Source organism: Myotis lucifugus, unplaced genomic scaffold (assembly GCF_000147115.1).
Source record: "Myotis lucifugus unplaced genomic scaffold, Myoluc2.0 scaffold_60, whole genome shotgun sequence".
Taxonomy (NCBI): domain Eukaryota; kingdom Metazoa; phylum Chordata; class Mammalia; order Chiroptera; family Vespertilionidae; genus Myotis; species Myotis lucifugus.
In genome coordinates, this window is record NW_005871108.1 from 2,443,234 (window position 1) to 2,455,547 (window position 12,314).

Sequence of the window (12,314 nt, forward strand, 5' to 3'; positions counted from 1 at the left end):
ACTCCAGACCTGCCCAATCACCAGTTTCCAGAGAGCCTATCCATTCTGCCCTCTCACTGCTCTTCAGCCCCCTGGGAACCCGTCCCAGGCCTAGTTCTGGTCCTATCCACTCAACTCCTCCTGGCCCCTTCCCTGTCTCCAACAGACCAGACCCCCTTTCGCGTCAGAGAAAAGCCCGCCCCGCCCCCGCCCCGTGCTCCCCATGCTCCTCCCACCAAATCTCTGCCCAGCCCACCCTTAATGTCCTGAAAGACTATCCCCGCCTCTCAGGCCCCCTGGACATTCATTCCTTGCTCGGGATACTGGGCCCCATCAGAACTCTCCCACGGTAGATTTTCTTTCCGTCCCCTCAGCTGTGCTCAGCTTGGATATCCCCCTTCACACCCCAGTCTCATCGTGGTGACCTATAGCTTCTAATAGTCCTCTCCTGGTTCCTCCACGCCCTCACTGTGCCCCCCTCCCAACGCTTTACCTCCTTTTCCATTCCCAGAGTCCTAGACTAATCTCCCACCTTCCCGCCAGCCCCTGAACCCAACAGTCTGATACTAGAGACCTAGACCTAACCCTTATGGAGACCCAAATCGCCCACCTTCCCTCTCCCTTCATGCTCCCACCCTGAAGAAGTACCCAGCTCTATCCATCCCCGCCCCCCATCATCACTCGTGAAGACCACCCACTAAGACCCTCCCACACCCTGCCTGATTTATAGACCCTTCCCTCACAGCTCCTCAGAACCCAGCTCCTGACCCAGAACCCTCCCCTCTACCCACCCCCAACCCAGACCCACCCCTAACCCAGCCCACCCCATCCCCACCCTGTCTCCACAGCCCTCTCCACCTCTGCCTCACTCGTGTCCCTGGCCTGGACTCTGGCCTCCTACCAGAAGGTGCTGCGGGACTCCCGAGATGACAAGCGGCCACTGTCCTACAAAGGTGCCGTGGCCCAGGTGCTCTGGCACCTGTTCACCATCGCGGCCCGCAGCCTGGCCTTTGCGCTCTTTGCCAGCGTCTACAAGCTCTACTTCGGCATCTTCATCGTGGCCCACTGGTGCATCATGACCTTCTGGGTCATCCAAGGCGAGACGGACTTCTGCATGTCCAAGTGGGAAGAGATCATCTACAACATGGTGGTGGGCATCATCTACATCTTCTGCTGGTTCAACGTCAAGGAGGGCCGCAGTCGCCGCCGCATGACCCTCTACTACTGCATCATCCTGTTGGAGAACGCAGCGCTCACTGGCTTCTGGTACTCAAGCCGCAACTTCTCCACTGACTTCCACTCGCTCATCCTGGTCTGCGTGGTGGCCTCCAGCTTTGCGCTGGGCATATTCTTCATGTGTGTCTACTACTGCCTCCTGCACCCCAATGGGCCCATGCTGGGGCCCCAGGCACCTGGCTGCATCTGCCCGGAGGCCCCAGAGCCCTGTGGCCCGCCAGCCGATGCTGTCACAAGTCCCCCGAGGTCCCTGCCGAGGACTACAGGCGCTGAGCGAGATGGGGTCTCAGTGGGGGGTGAGCGTGCAGGGACCCCCACACCACCTGTCTTCCAGGTGCGGCCTGGCTTGCCTCCCACACCAGTGGCCCGCACCTCGCGGACAGAGGGGCCTGTCATTCGGATTGACCTGCCTCGTAAGAAGTACCCCGCATGGGATGCTCATTTTATTGACCGCCGGCTCCGGAAGACCATTCTGGCGCTGGAGTACTCCTCACCCGTCACGCCCCGGTTGCAGTACCGGAGCACGAGGACCTCCCAGGAGCTGCTGGAGTATGAGACCACAGTGTAGGCCACAGTTTCTCCCCCCAAAAGGGGATGGACTTGGCTGACCTCACATCGACCACAGTGTTGAGCCTGGCTTTTCAGGGCCACCAGGCTAAGGGGAAGTGGATCTGTTGGTCCAAGGGTAGAGTGGCCCCACCATTGGGTTCTTTCAGGGGAGGGGGCAGCCTTGTGGAGGCCCCAGCCCTAGGCCCTGTTTTCAGCGCCGTGGCCCATTTTCTAACACGCCCCCTCGAACCAGGGCCCAGGGAATTAACTGGTGCTACACTCCTCATGAGCTGCCCCACTTTCATGAAGGCCTCCATACCACCTCTGGTGCTGGGGGCTCCACACCCTCTCCCCTGCCTGGAGTTGCCCACGTGTCACCCCTGGTGGACTTGTCAGAGAAGGGGCACTGTCTGGGGTCCATGACTGAGGCCCTGTGCTCCTGAGGGGGTGCTGGGGATGAAGGAGGCTATGGAAGATGTGGAGTGAGGTGGGAGCATCTGGAGGACAAGGTGGGTACAGTTCCTGTGGGGTCCAAGGTTTGGAGCTTGGGCCAGAGAGGATTTAAGGGAGGAAGTGGGGGTGGGGTGGGGAGTTGGGGGTGGGAGGTAGACAGTGCTAGAGCTGGAGGGGAGGAAGAACCCTGAGACATCTGAGGGGTTCAAGCGAGCTGAAACGCGAAGGGTAGCAGATCCAGAGCATTGAGAATGTTCCCCAAGTAAACTCCTCCAGAGACCCCTGTGTTATGGTTGAGGTTCCAGACACCTCAAGTGAAATGCTTCCAGGAGTCTTTCTTTGTTCTAGATGAGCGTCTAAAACATTTCTTGTAGAAAAAGGTTTTGAATGCAACAGATAAAATGTCTAGGAAGATATGCTGTCTGGGTTCAATTATAGATGAGGTTCTAGCGCATTTAGCAGAGGAACTGTTCTAGAGAGACCGTCTTAGTTCTGGATTAAGTTCTAGAACACTTAGCTGATAAACTATCCTAGGGAGTCACTGATCTGGGTTCTGTGGTGAGGGTGAGTGCCCTGGAGCCCTGCTGCTGTGCTCTGGGGAATTCTAGCTCCTGCCATGGTGGTGGAGGAGGGGCCTCTGGAACCCCATGTGAGTGGAACATTGTAGGAGTAGATACTCCAGTTCTAGACTTCCGGGGTTCATAGGAGTTCTGTGCTCCTGTCCGCCTTGGTCCATAGCCATCTTCCGAAGAGGACATTGTCCTCAGGAACCCCTGGTACATTTCAACTACCAGCTGGTTTCCAGCCAGAAAAAATGAGCTCTAGGGACTTGACATAAATCTTGGCTCTCAGCCACCCTGCAGAAGTGGCTCTCTTGGGCGGCAGCTGGAAAACTGCTTTGTTTTGCCCAATCCTTGAGACTTGAGGTCTGGTCCCATGTCCCAGATATCCCATGGTGCCCATGAGATATTTCATCCTGGGCCTCTCCTCTCCACCTGGGTAGGGCGGGGAGTGTAGGAGTAGGCAGTCTGTGGGGTGAGGGACAAAGCCTCTAGGCAGAGCTTGGAACCCCCCATCATGTCCCCACTCCCCCAGGCAAACTAAGGTGAGTTCACTGCAAGGACGCAGCAGGTGATGTTAAGGCAAGATGCAGGCTTGGGCTCGGGGTGAGGTGGACCGTGAGAAGCCTAGACTATGCACATTAGAGGAGCACTTAACCCTCCCTGGTTCAGCCTCCCTGGGGTTACAGAAGGGAAACTGAGGCCCAGAGTGGCAGCTAGTCTCACAAGGTCCCGGACTCCTGCTGTTCCATCACAGAGTGATGGGTGATAGTGAGTTTGCTGAGGATGAAGGGAGCCACACTCGGGGTGCAGGGTGACCCCAAAAGCAGAGAGGACAGGACCATCCACATAAACACACACACATAAGCACACATCAAACCTGTGACACAAGCCACCTCACCCCCTGGCACACCAGCCGAGATGGTGTGTGCATTCCTCCCACCAACACATGTAGAATGCTCTTCCCTCTTTCTTCTCCGTCCCCAATCTCCGAGAAAGCTCAGGAACCAGGCCGGAAGCCTGCGGCTGACCCAGCCTCCCTCTGGTTCGTTCACCCATCCTCCTTGATCTTCAAAATCAGTCTTGGAGACCGAATTTCACGGCCAGGTACACACATGCCGGAGCCCTTTGTGAGGGGGGCGCGCTGAGGATGCGGGCCCAGATCCTCTTGACTGTTTCTCCAGGGCTGACCGTGCCAGTTTTCACCCCATCTTGTTTCACTTAAACCTTCCCTGGCTTGCAACTTCCCTAAAAAAATAAGTGTTATCAACCCATCTGACAGAGGAGGAAACTGAGGCTCTGAGATGTGACATGAGGGTCACGCTTGGCAAGTTATTTTACTCCCCAGGGTCCCAGAATGGCTCATCTGGCATCCATTCTCCAGCATCCTAAAAGGAAAAGTTAAAAAGTAACCTCTCTAGGAGCTGGGAGTCCTTACGGCTCCATGAGAGACCCAGAGAAGAGGGAATAAGACCGAGCCGGCAGTGCTGAGGCAAGGCTTGAGGCTCTCGGGGAAGCCATGGCCACAGTTTGGGACCTTATTCCATCCCCACCCCCCTCATCTCAATCCCACGAAACCTTCCCTCTGAACCTCTGCCTGCAAGACATCTGACCAGCAGAAATGGCCCTCAGAGAGGGCTGCAGGCACCTCCTCCTGCTTCTCATCCTCAGGAAAAAAGCTTAGCCCCTTAAGGACTCCCCCACCCTCACCCCCAGAAACTCAGGGCCCATCCCTCCAGGCCTGAGGTCCCTCTCCACCAGCCTGTCCACCTTATCTGGTCCTTGCCAGTCCTCTGTTTCAGAGCGCCTCCGTGGAGAAGAGCATCATCCCATTCCAGTTGTTTTGTTTTTGTTTCTGTGACAATCTACCTCAGCCAGGCTCTTCCCCACCAGAATTGGATCCCCTGAATCCCCGACTCCTGCTCCCCATTTCCTGCCCTCCACCCAAGCCTAGTTGTTCAGTCCTCTCCCAGAAACCCTACAGGGTCCTTACAGTGAGAGCAGGTTCCAGAACCACAGCCCAGTGGAGTCCTCATGATGAGCCATCTGCCCTCCACATCCATGTAAAGGAGAAATGGAGGCTCAGAGAGGGTTGGGGACTTGCACAAGATCACACAGGAAGTCAATAGCAGAGTAAGGCTTTTCCTAGAACTGAGACAAAATTGGGTCTGTCTTTTTTTTTTTTTTTAATTGATTTCAGAGAGGAAGGGAGAGGAGAGATAAAAACATCAATGTTGAGAGAGAATCATCCATCTGCTGCCTCCTGCGCGCCCCCTAGTGGGGATTGAGCCCACAACCCAGCATGTGCCCTTGACCGGAATCAAACGTGGGACTCTTCAGGCCGACACTCTATCCACTGACCCAAACCGGCTAGGGCGGGTCTGTCTTAATTTTTCCAGGAATAGAAGAGAACCGGATGCTCTGGGTACCCTATATGCCAGGCCCTGCCCTGCCCTGCCCTGCCCTCAATATCTTCATCCCCAAGAGACCAGTGTCCCCATGTCCAGGACAGACTTCTGTCTCCTAGTTTTCTTAAACGGGCCCCTCAGGCTACTACTGACTGTGCTCCCCAAACCTCTCCAGGCACCACGCACTCCTCATCACACCTCACCTCCATGCACTGATGTTCCATGTGCCTTTTAATTGCCATCCCGGGCAAACAGCACAGGCCGCCACCCCTCCATGCCAGGGACTCCCAACAACAGTCTCTTTTGGTCCCCTCCTCTCATCTGCCTCATCCCCAAAACCTGCCTTTCCCCTAGCCAGCTCCCTGCTAAACTCGTGTCCCACAGGAGTATGTCATCCTTGAGAACTAGAGAAAGCAGAGAGGAGGGAAGGCAAGGCTGGGGAAGGTCTGGGTCTCAGGGCGAATTTCAAGGGGACTGAGAGCATCCAAGGAAGATCTTGCCTGGCAGCCCCCGTGGCCTCCCAAGAACCAAAGTTCTGAAGGTCCTTTCCGTGGAGCTCACCTGGGCTTGGAGTGGGCAGAAGCCTCAGGCAGTGGGAGAAGGTTTTCGGGAGTAGGGCCCATGGGTTGCAAATTCATGGTAATGAAAATGATAACATGGTGGTGCTAGACCATAGGGAGTGGTGAGGACTCTGGCAAACAGGAGAGTGCGTACCCCGCCTATAGGTACGAAAATTCAAATATTTGAAAAATCCTGTGCTGGCCAAACTCAACACTCATGTTTGGGCCATTGGGTCACCAGTTTGAAATCTCTGGTTCAAAATGAGAACATTCTGGGGAGCCCTACAGCTCCTGGATACCCCTCTGGGGAAGTTAAGGACAGAGGCCCTGGCTTCTTCTGAGACTTTTCTAGTCCAACCCTCAACTTTCACCACCTGCCACCTAAGAGTTGGCCCCACTGATAGGGGAGGGAGGTCAGGGCGTCCCAGGGCCCCTGAGTTAGGAACCACCATCTGCTAAGGGCTAGAGACCCCTCCGGTGCCTGAGGAGTTAGTTTGGGATCTTCTCTAGTGTGGGGGCCCCTGGTTAGGAAGAACCTGCATTGGGTGGGAGGACAGTCCAGGCTCAGGACAAGGACTGAAAGCCAGAACCCAACTGCCCCATCCAGTGCTGGCCCCTGCCACCCGTCGACACCTGCCTCCCTCCCAGGTAAAGCTGGAGATCGGGCCTGCAGGGAGAGGAGCTATCCATTTCCGTACTGATGTGCTTTGTGATTTCTCAATGAAAGGGACTGAGTGCCAAGCCATGTGGGGATGGGGCCTGAGTACCCCCTTCCCAACCAGAGGGGCTTCTGGGACCCTGGGGCTGGAGGGAAAAGGAATGGTATGTGCCATTCTGTTCGGGGAGGAGCTAGGGCATTCCCAGGTTCTTGGATGCTTCCGGTAGAGGCAAGGGGAGGGAGAGCAAGAAATTGTGGAAGTGGGAGAGGAAGGCTCCGTCTGGGATGGCCTGGTTCCTGGAAGCAGAAAACTCCCCAGGGAGGGAGAGATGGTCCTCTCCTGCCTGGCCACCTCCACCCTTTCCTTCTCACTGCAAGGAGGGGCTGCCTTCTCCCCAGCAATCCTGGCCTTTATTCTATGCACAATCATTGTAAGGGCACCCCCAGGCCAGGCTGAAGGGGTGAGGGCCTAGGGCACCTGCAATAATCCCCGAGTGGAGGGTAGCCTGAGGCAAAAGGCGGTAAGAAAGGCACCAGATGGGACAAGGATATTCCTCTGTCTCCCTCTCACCAAATCCCAGAATCCATCTCCATTGGGCTAAACCACCAAACTTGGAGGCGCCTCCTACACAAAGCCCCCCAACCCCTTGGTTTCCCAAACCAGTCAGAAATACTAGTAGCTGGAAAGGACCCAGCGATTCCCAGAGCCCCCTGTTATTATTTTCACCCCTGAGCATCCTAGAGTGTGGGAGATTCTTCTAAACAAGCCTCCATTCTTGAAGAATAATTGATTTTCTCATATTCAATGAACTCAAGCTGAGCTTCTGGTTGCAAATAAATGCTACCAAGACCTCAAGTTAGCTTCTAGGGCCTGGGGCTGGAGGGTTGGGGCATATCTGTGCTGTATCGCAGTGTTTACACAATTCTCAAGAGCACTAGTGGGCCTGCATCCCTGCCCCCTGCCCCCCCCCCGCCCCCTCCCCCAGGGGTTAGGAGCCCAAGGTGAGAATCAGCGGCTTATCGCCCAGCATCCTGATTTACCGAAAGGATAAGCCCAGAGAGGCAGCCAGCCCAAGGCCACACAGTGAGTTGGCGGCAGGCTGGGTTCTTCAGGGTGCCACTAGGGCACCCCCAGTACTGACCCCTCCTCTCCAACCCAGCCCCCCACTCCAGGAACCACTAGCCATGCCTGAGGGGCTGATCTCCCTCCCTCAGCACAATTCCGGGTGATTCTCGCCTCCCAAATTTGTCCCCACCCCTGTCCATTTCTGTCTCCTGTTCCTGTCCGACCTGGTATTTACTACATCTGTGCCATCCTCGGTCCTCCACCCCCGCTCACCCCTCTGCGATTCCCCCGGGAGGGGGAGGGGCCCCAAGCCGGGGCTTCTGTACTGAGACTCTTTTGTACACCACAAACTTTTTGTATATTTTTAATTTTGCTGCGACATGAGATATTAAAAGTCATTTCAGTACGCGTTGTCTGTGTCCTGTTGTTTTGGCTGTTGTGGGTCGGAGGAAGGAGATGGGGGAGGCGGGACGGGGAGGAAGGACACCCTCTACCACAAACACATTTGGCTGGGAGGGTTAGGCTGTTACACACAGCTCCCTTCACTGGCCAGAGCCTCCATCAGGCAACCAGGATGAAGGGGGTGAGCAAAGGTTTTAGGAATTAGCTCCAAATGCTTCATTTTACAGATAAAGGGAAAAAAGAGATGGGGTGGGGGCCAACTTGCCAGAGGTCAGAGAATGAGTCCATGACAAAATCAGGACCCAGACTGAAGTTTCTAACCCCCCAAAACAAATATTTATTGAGTACCTACTATATGCCAGGCACTCTTTACTCTTTTAGGCGCAATCAATTGACATCTCTCTCTCTCTCTCTCTCTCTCTCTCTCTCTCTCTCTCTCTCTCTCTCTCATCAATGAAAAGGGCATATCCTCAGGTGAGGATTACAAAAAATAAAAGGAGCCCTGACTGATTTGGCTCAGTGGATAGAGCATCGGCCTGCAGACTGAAGGGTCCCAGGTTCGATTCCAGTCAAGGGCATGTACCTTGGTTGCAGGCACATCCCCAGTAGGGAGTGTGCAGGAGGCAGCTGATCGATGTTTCTCTCTCATCAATGTTTCTGACTCTCTATCCCTCTCCCTTCCTCTCTGTAAAAAAATCAATAAAATATATTTTAAAAATAAAAGGAGGGGTTGTGCCCTCCCCTGGCTCTGTTTACCCTTCCACTGGGACACTACAGCTGTGTGGAGAGCCACCTTGAAGCTGAGAGCGCCCCCTAGTGCGGTGGAGCAAGCTAGGAAGCCCCTGGGCCCTGCACAGCTGGGGCTCCCACACCCGTCCTGGGCTACTTTTATGATGGAAGAGATAAGCTTCCACCAGGTCTAGGCCACTGCTCTTGAGGTCTCTGTTACAGCCGAAATATACTCTGGCTAATCTATCTGGTCCTTAGGTTCCTGAGAGAGGTCTTTTGAAGGATCTCTGGGAAAGGTTTTCCCTCACGATAGAAACACACGAGAAGGGGAGACCCTTGCAGGATCATGATGGATGTATCACTCCCAAAGCCGCAACAGCCATCTTGCCGGCTGTATGAGAGTTCTAGAGGCGCCAAAACAAACTACCACACGCCGGGGGACTTAAACAACAGACATTCATTTCCTCATAATTCCAGAGGCTAGAAATCCCAGATCAAAATGCCAGCAGGGAAAAAAAAAAAATGCCGGCAGGACTGGCTTCTTCCGAGACCTCTCCCCTTGGCTTGCTGATGGCTGCCTTCTCATATTGTCCTCACACGGTCTTCCCTCTGTGTGTGCACATCCCTGGGCTCTCCCTGTGTGCACTGATTTCCTCTTCTTGTAGGAACACCAGTCAGATTGGACTGACTCTATGGCCTCATTTTAACTTATCTCCAAAAACAGTTACTTTCTGAGGTATGGGGTGTCAGTGCTTCAACGTATAAATTTTGGGAGACACGATTCAGCCCATAAGACCAGCAAAGTGGAACTATAAGGAACTTGCTGCCATTTTTTTTGTTTGTTTCAAAAAAAATTTTATTATTGCTTAAAGTATTATAAAGAGTATTACATATGTCTCCTTTTTTTTTTTTTTTTTTTTGAGCTGCTCAATTAACCAGCCCTGAAATCACTTACCATTGAACTTCCTGCCTGAAGAGATTGTCCTTCTTGCCTAAGCCGCCTTCGGTAGAGTAGTCTGTTCTTTGCAGCCCAAAGCATCACAATTCAGGCACTCTGTGTGTGTTCAAGCGGTTCCCTCCGCCCAGAGTGACCTTCCTTCCATATGCCCTTCAAGGCTTGGCTTGGTGAACGGCTCCTGCCTCTGCCTTCCCCCAACTAGTCGCTTGCCTTATATCAGAGTTCTTTACCTGTGTGCCCATCTCTCTAACCAGGTCAGGGTCAGCATATGCACTGAACACCAGCTGCCACATTCCCCGCTCCTGCCCCATGGCAAGCATTGATAGTCAATCCCCTTTTCATGCTGGGAGTAGACGTGGTGTTTATAATCCTCTACACACACAGAGCTCCAGGCAGCCCCTGCCAATCAGCCGGAGGTGGCTCAAAAGAGATGAATTCCATTTGCCACAACTGCTAAGTCTTCGAGAGCAAGGACTTTGTTTTACTCATCTCTTTTATGATTCACAAGCTAATTTTAATAATAAATGTTACCATTGTGTGCTTCTGTTTCCATTTAATCCCGGCAGCTGCCTTCTGAGGCAAGCGCCAGCATTATCCTGCTTTTGACACGTGAGGACTCTGAGCTCCCAGAGATGAACTAACTACCTGTTCAAGGTCATAAACACTTGAACCCAGGTCCGCCTGTCTCCACCTACTGTCGGTGACATTTTCTAAGCACTGGATCTGTGTATGGCCCTGGGAGGGAGTCGAGGGGGGCCCTGCAGGGCATACACAGGTAGCTTGCTGTTTCTAGTGGCACTCAGAACACCTCTTGTCCTATCTGAGATTCCCAGCAGTTCAGTGATGTTTGGAGTTAGTTCAGAAATAACGGAAGTCCTAATTTTACAGAGGAAGGAAAAGGTTTGCAAAAGCCAGCCGTGGGGGTGCCAGAGCAAGAAATCACCTTTCACTCCCTGCCGCTGCTGGGAATTCAAGACTTACTCCAGGGGTTACGTGGAAGTTTTGATGTCAGGAGCCGTCAGGGATTGGTAGAGTAGTCTGGCTTCTTCCTGTTGGCCGGCAGGCTAATGGAGATCTTTCTTCCTGCTGCCAGGAGATGCCTGGCAGGATGTAGGGGAGCAGGAGGGTGTGGCTGTGCGAGCTTGCACTAAGCAGTCTGGGCCATTTCCCCCCCTGGAAAAGGGGAGGGAGGTCAGGGGGAAGGCTGGTAGCTGGCACTCTCCTGCTGCCCTCACACCCAGAGGCAAGGGGAGCTCCGACCCTCATTCCAACAGCCACTGGCCTGGCACACCCATGCTTTCAGAAAAGCTTCCAAAACAATCCTGTGCATTGTTTGGCGACTACACTTCACAATCTGCAACCGCTTCCCCCATCCAGGGCCTGATATCTTTCTTGTCACACCTCTGACTGCAGGGCAGGGCTTTGGGATTATTGTTCCCATTGGAAACACAAGAAGCTGAGACCCAGAGAAGTTATAATAAGCAGCCTGCCCTGGATCCTATAGCAACTCAGGTCCAGAGCTTGGGTCTCCGGAAGCCACGTGTCATGGCCAGGGGAGGATGGGTCAGTCAGAACCTTTCCCACTGTCCTGGGTGCGGCATGCAGCATGGATTGGCCCTAGAGGTAAGTGACTAGGTTTCAGATCCAGACCAGGCAGAAATCCCAGGTCCCCCTCTTATTCACTGTGACTTCCTCGGCCAGCCTCTGCAGTGGAGCCTTTTTTTAAAAAAAAGTCTGTATAATGGGTATAATAATGTAACCCAATGTTGTGAGGAATAAGTAAGACGAAATACATAGTGCTCAGCACAGAACCACACAGGGGCCTTTTACAGCCCAGGACACAGAGACAGAGAGATATGTAGTTAATATTTATTGGCCACTTCATGTGCCAGGAACTCTTCTAAATGCATTTAATCCTTACAAGGGCACTATGAAGTCAAACTGTATATGCCCATTTTATGGATGAGGAAACTGAGTCACAGGAGGTTAAAGGATTTGCCCAAAGTCATAATCCTAGTAAGTGGCAAAGGCAGGATTCAACGCAGGCAGCCTGTCTGTGAAGCCCATTCAGTACTGCCTCCCTTAATAGTAAGGATAAGTTTTAACAATCATAACCTGCTTGGACACAGTACTGTATAGCTGATGAAGCACTTTCACACCAACTCTTTCATTTAGTTCTCACCACAGCAGCCCAGAGAGGGAGACAATAGTAACTCCCAATTCATAGTGGGGCGGGGACACTGAGGCTGTGAAAGGGGGAACTGACTTGTTTTGCCAAAATCACACAGCAAGGTCAGTGGTGGAAGTAGGGGTAGAGTTTGGGATTTTCTGACTCCAAATTTAGGGGACCCCTAGCCTCACTCAACTCCCAAGCCCCCTCAACAGCAAGCCTCTGGCTGGAGGCCTTGAAACTGTCTCCCCAGGTCAGTTGCTCTGGCTGGGCTTCCACTGTTGAGCTGAAGGGTCCCAAGGCTACATCCCGCCCCCTCCACTCTGCTCACTATCACACAGGAGGGGCAGGAACTCCAGGGCTGGTGGAGTTTCCGACCAGGCAGGAAAAAGAACAAAGGGAAACTTTGGGGGGGGGGGGGAGGGGGGGAGTGGTGGTAAGGAGGGCAGCAGAAGTAGAAGGGACGCTTCACCATGGAATATGAAGTCAAGAAAGGGAAAAAGGTAGGTGGGAGGCTGGGAGGGATGCAGGGCAGAGAAATGTCTCTGGAGCTGGGGAAGTGGGAAGCCTGGGGGGGGGGGGGGGG

General features: G+C 53.6%; 2 protein-coding genes across 2 annotated transcripts in view; both read left to right on the top strand.

Moving 5' to 3' along the window:
• The window catches only part of XKR7 (XK related 7), a 27,253-nt gene extending 25,470 nt beyond the window's left edge, over window positions 1–1,783 (top strand). Inside the window, 1 exon segment of the mRNA XM_014456447.2 lies at window positions 825–1,783. Within this exon segment, the coding sequence (XP_014311933.2) occupies window positions 825–1,783 (959 nt within the window).
• Window positions 1,784–12,160: 10,377 nt separating this feature from the next.
• The window catches only part of CCM2L (CCM2 like scaffolding protein), a 14,859-nt gene continuing 14,705 nt past the window's right edge, over window positions 12,161–12,314 (top strand). Inside the window, exon 1 of the mRNA XM_023754490.1 lies at window positions 12,161–12,231. Coding sequence (XP_023610258.1) covers window positions 12,202–12,231 — 30 coding nt within the window. The 5' untranslated portion in view covers window positions 12,161–12,201. The remainder of the gene's footprint in view (window positions 12,232–12,314) is intronic.